The sequence below is a fragment of the Athene cunicularia genome (genome assembly GCF_003259725.1).
Source record: "Athene cunicularia isolate RWA chromosome 27 unlocalized genomic scaffold, athCun1 chr27_part1, whole genome shotgun sequence".
Classification (NCBI taxonomy): domain Eukaryota; kingdom Metazoa; phylum Chordata; class Aves; order Strigiformes; family Strigidae; genus Athene; species Athene cunicularia.
In genome coordinates this window covers 4,362,398-4,366,501 of record NW_020799138.1, presented here as the reverse complement: position 1 = coordinate 4,366,501, position 4,104 = coordinate 4,362,398, and the positions used below count along the sequence as shown (strand labels likewise).

At 51.6% G+C, this 4,104-nt stretch overlaps 1 protein-coding gene across 1 annotated transcript in view; it reads right to left on the bottom strand.

Moving 5' to 3' along the window:
• Positions 1-4,104, bottom strand: part of SCN4A (sodium voltage-gated channel alpha subunit 4) — a 33,009-nt gene that overhangs the window by 25,185 nt on the left and 3,720 nt on the right. Inside the window, 3 exon segments of the mRNA XM_026864620.1 lie at positions 647-788; positions 1,169-1,232; positions 2,919-3,227. Coding sequence (XP_026720421.1) covers positions 647-788; positions 1,169-1,232; positions 2,919-3,227 — 515 coding nt within the window.

Below are 4,104 nucleotides of genomic sequence, written 5' to 3'. Positions count from 1 at the left end.
TAAGAGACAGCTCCCCCCCCCATGCTGCTCTGTGCTTCCTGGTAGCACAAAGGGATGCAAACATGTATGGAGATGGGACCAGTATGTCATCAAAGACTCTCTTTGCTGTGACAGGGGCTGATGTCTCTCAGACTAAATTCTTAGGTCTCAATCTTAGGCCAGGAGTGGTCCTTTTCTAAGCCCAGATCTGTGCATAATCATTTCCAGAGGACATGTGTAGCTTTAGGCATAGGCTTGATTCTATCCAAATAGTCTCTGGACCCAGGATCAGCTGGGATATTATGGTGTCTGCAACTTGTCCCTAGAGGATGTCTCAGTGCAGTGCACAAGTGATCTAGCTTTTCCCCATTACCCTCTCCCTTAGCTCAAGCTGGAGATGTACTAGATAACTCTTATAAATTCCTGATTTCCATGATACAGCTGACAGTACTGCTGAAGCACACCTGGGCTTTGCCCTGGAAAATACACTGCACTGCTGAGGTTGGGGAGCTGGATGGGACCGTGATCTGCTGATCCTGGTTAGATACATAAACCACAGGACAAGGTCTTACAAGCTGCCAGTCAAGTGAATTTTTACCTGTTCTAAACCAGGGGGAACATTGAAACGAGAGGAGCATTTGCACAAGGATAAAAATTTGTTGCCTACCAGCTGGAAGAGGTTCTCCCAGAAGTCCTGCGTCATGAGGCGGAAGAGGGCCAGGAAAGCCCAGCTGAAGGTATCGTAGCTGGTGTAGCCGTAGTTCGGGTTCCTGCCCGCCTTCATGCACTGGTACCCTTCAGGGCACTTCCTACCAAAGGAGCCGTGGGGGCAGCTGGCATGAGACCCCAGCGCTGCCCCTCCTGCACCCGCAGCCAAACGCTCCATCCCTGGAGGTGCTGAGCTGCTTCAGCAGGATGCCCCATCCCCCAGGCTGATACAGTGGGGATGTGTCGGGACTGACACCACCTTCCCTGATGCTGATACAGTTGGAATGCCCGGACTGATACCCCCCCACCCACACCCCCAAGCCGATATAATTGGGATTCCTGGACCATTCACCTGCAGAGCCACATTTCCAGCCCCAACCCTGTCCCACCAAGCATCAGTGGTTCCCAGGCTGTGCCGGCTGCCTCGTCCCCTCCCAGGGAGCCAGAGGGGACCTCAGCCACCAGCGTAAGCTGCACTCACCCAGCATCACTGCTGTTCCCACACAGCAGGGCATCAAGCGCTCCATCCAGAAAGTAGAAATTGGCTTCACAGTTGGGGAAAGAGCAAGAGATTTAAAAAATAATAAATACAAAGATTGATTTTCAAATTCTTGGCAGCTCTTTGCTGTCAGGGAAATCTCCTGAATCCCAGTATTGGGCACTGGGTTATCTCTCTGCTGACTTTGCTATTTGCCTTGAACTACTTGGCACTATCTTGGAGAGCTCATGGCGTTGTTTTGTCAACCCAACTAGATGTCTCTCAAACCCATGAAGAGCTTTGGAAACAGCCAGGTTGGACAGAGTCAAGTGTCCTGGGAATGAGGGTTAACATGTGGTCAAAGGACCAGGGCTGGTGTGTTTTGCTGGGAAAACATATGAAATAGCAGGACATTCCCAGGGACCACCGAGCATGGAGGACTGGGGAAACGGCCTGCTATTGCTCCATCTCTATCGCCTTCCTCCTGCTGCTCCCATCCCAGCCAGCCTGGTGGCGAACCCCACCCTGCTCACAGGCTGCCATACGGTACCACCACAGGACACCTGCCCCAGGGACACACAGATGAGCACCTGGACGCACCCACCCCAGAACATGGCGGAGGGAAGCTGGACCCCATCCTGGGCATCACCTAGCAGAGCCCTTCCAGGAGCCACACAGCGATTTCTGGAGCTCCCTCAAAGCACACCCAGCTTTGTCTGGCTTCTTGCCACCAGGGTTTTATCTAACCTACATGGGCTCATCAAGGAGATGGCCCACTTGTGAAACTCCAGGTAATATATTTTTTGCCTGGCCCCAATAGCTGTTAACCTGAATGCATGGCCACAGGGTGCTGTTGCTATTTGCACTGCATTTATTAGATCCTATGTATTGAATTTGCACCCCTACCAAGAAGTCTTCTTTAATTAATGCCAGAGATACTTGTACAGCTGGGCAAAGCAGGTCAGCCAAGACATAACCTGACCTTCTGCTGTGCTCTGCCTAGTGCCCTAAATGAGACTTGAAACACCCCTGTGGAGCATCCCACCACCATGCAGCTCTGCCAGACAGATTTTTCTGAGATTTTTACATTTTCATAGAGGTTAAAAACCCCAAACCAAAGAACAAACAAAAAACCCACTGTGCTTTTGTTGGCCAAACTTGTTTCAGAGGAGTGGTAGGAAAGTAGTAAACTGGAGACCTGTCCAAGGACCTGTGCTTGATCCCACCTCTCCCTCCTTCCCCTCCTGTTGGCTGTTGTGTTGCTGCATGCTTGCATGCAATGCTCACTGGACATAGCGGTACTTGGGGAAGGACCCAGCTGTGATGCAGCAGTGAAAGTGGGTGAGAAATGTAATTCCTAGTCCCATCTGCTTCTGAGGGTCTGCTGTGACCAGCCAGATGGAGCAGCTATTCACCAGTGCCCACCCTGATGGGGAGATTGTGCCCTCACTAGCAAGTGGGAGAGATGGAGACACTGGTTTGTCGAGGTCTTCCCATGGTGAAACCTCTGGAGGACTTTAGTTTGCCCAGGTGGACTGCATATTCCTTGGCAAAGAGGATTTGATGCCATCTATCCGTTCTGTGAGTATGCTCAACCCCTGTTTCACCCACCAGCCACATCTCCCTGAAAAGCACCTCGGCAGGAAGATCCATGCAAACAAACCCTCCTGGTCTGACACAGAGGAAGAGAGAGGAAACTGAGGAGCAAAACAGGGTGATGGGTCAATGGAGAAGAAGATGCATGAGTATTTACCTTCATCATTGATGTAGGCCTCAAAATCAAAGGTGCTATTGCTGGTGAAGTTGCTGGTGAAGTTGCTGGTGATGCCATCGGTGAAGTTGCCGTAGAGTGTTGCATTGGCCAATGTGTCGTTGTTCAGCCCCAAGTCTCCCAGCAGAGTGTCGTTGAGGGGGGGCCACCGCACACACTTCTGCCGGAGGTTCCCCATGAAGAGTTGGAGACCGATCAGGGCAAACACGCTCAGGCAGAAGACAGTGAGGATCATGACGTCCGAGAGCTTCTTCACCGACTGGATCAAAGCCCCAACGATTGTCTTCAGCCCTAGGGGGGAGGCATCACTACTGAGCTAATTGCTCATCTGTTAGTTGTGGAGAACGTGCTGTGGTGTTCCCAAAAGGTAGTGGATTTGCTGGGTACTCGTAGTATCACCAAGTTCACCCCATGTGCTCAGACACCCAGCTCTGTACCCTATGTTGCATCCCAGCTGCCCCTCTGTCTCCACACATTGCTGGGCAGCATAAACTCTTCCCCAAAACTTGTCACCCCTGGACCAGTGCCAGTCAAGCCTCCCTATGCCAAGCGTAACTTGGGTATCACAAACCAAAGCACACCCCAGCCTGGCATCCATCAATTTCTTTTGGCTTTATGTTTTCCTCTAATGCCACAATCTGGCCTTTTTTGGCCCAAACCATTAGAGTAGACCACTTGGCTGTGGCACAGGGAAAAGCTATTTGCCAGCCCATCTGGAAGATGCTGAGCACTTCTCTCAGCTCCAGAAAAGCCTCCATGGCCGAACACCCCCACATGCTGTTGTCCCGTGGGTGGTTGGGAGCCCAGCTGAATCCTCTAGCCTGATCCCGTCAAGCTGGAGAAACCCCAGCATGTCCAAGTGAAGGTGACAAAGTGACATCTGCATTAAGCATCGGGATTAACTCATCTCTCCCCCCACAGCATTGCCATTTCTTCTGCAGAGAAAGTTTGCCCACAGATCCTTATTGGTCTTTAGACACGGAGGATGTCGTTCCCGTCACCCGAGGTCAATGTGGATGATGGGTGATGATGGGACATCCTGACGTTGATCTTAAAAAAGCAGCTCTGAGCACAGAGCTTTCCCACATAGAGGAAATTCTCCAAAGACGCGTGATTTTTAGTGCTGTCATCATGCCAGTGTCATGTCCGTCCCCCCCCCCCCCCCCCC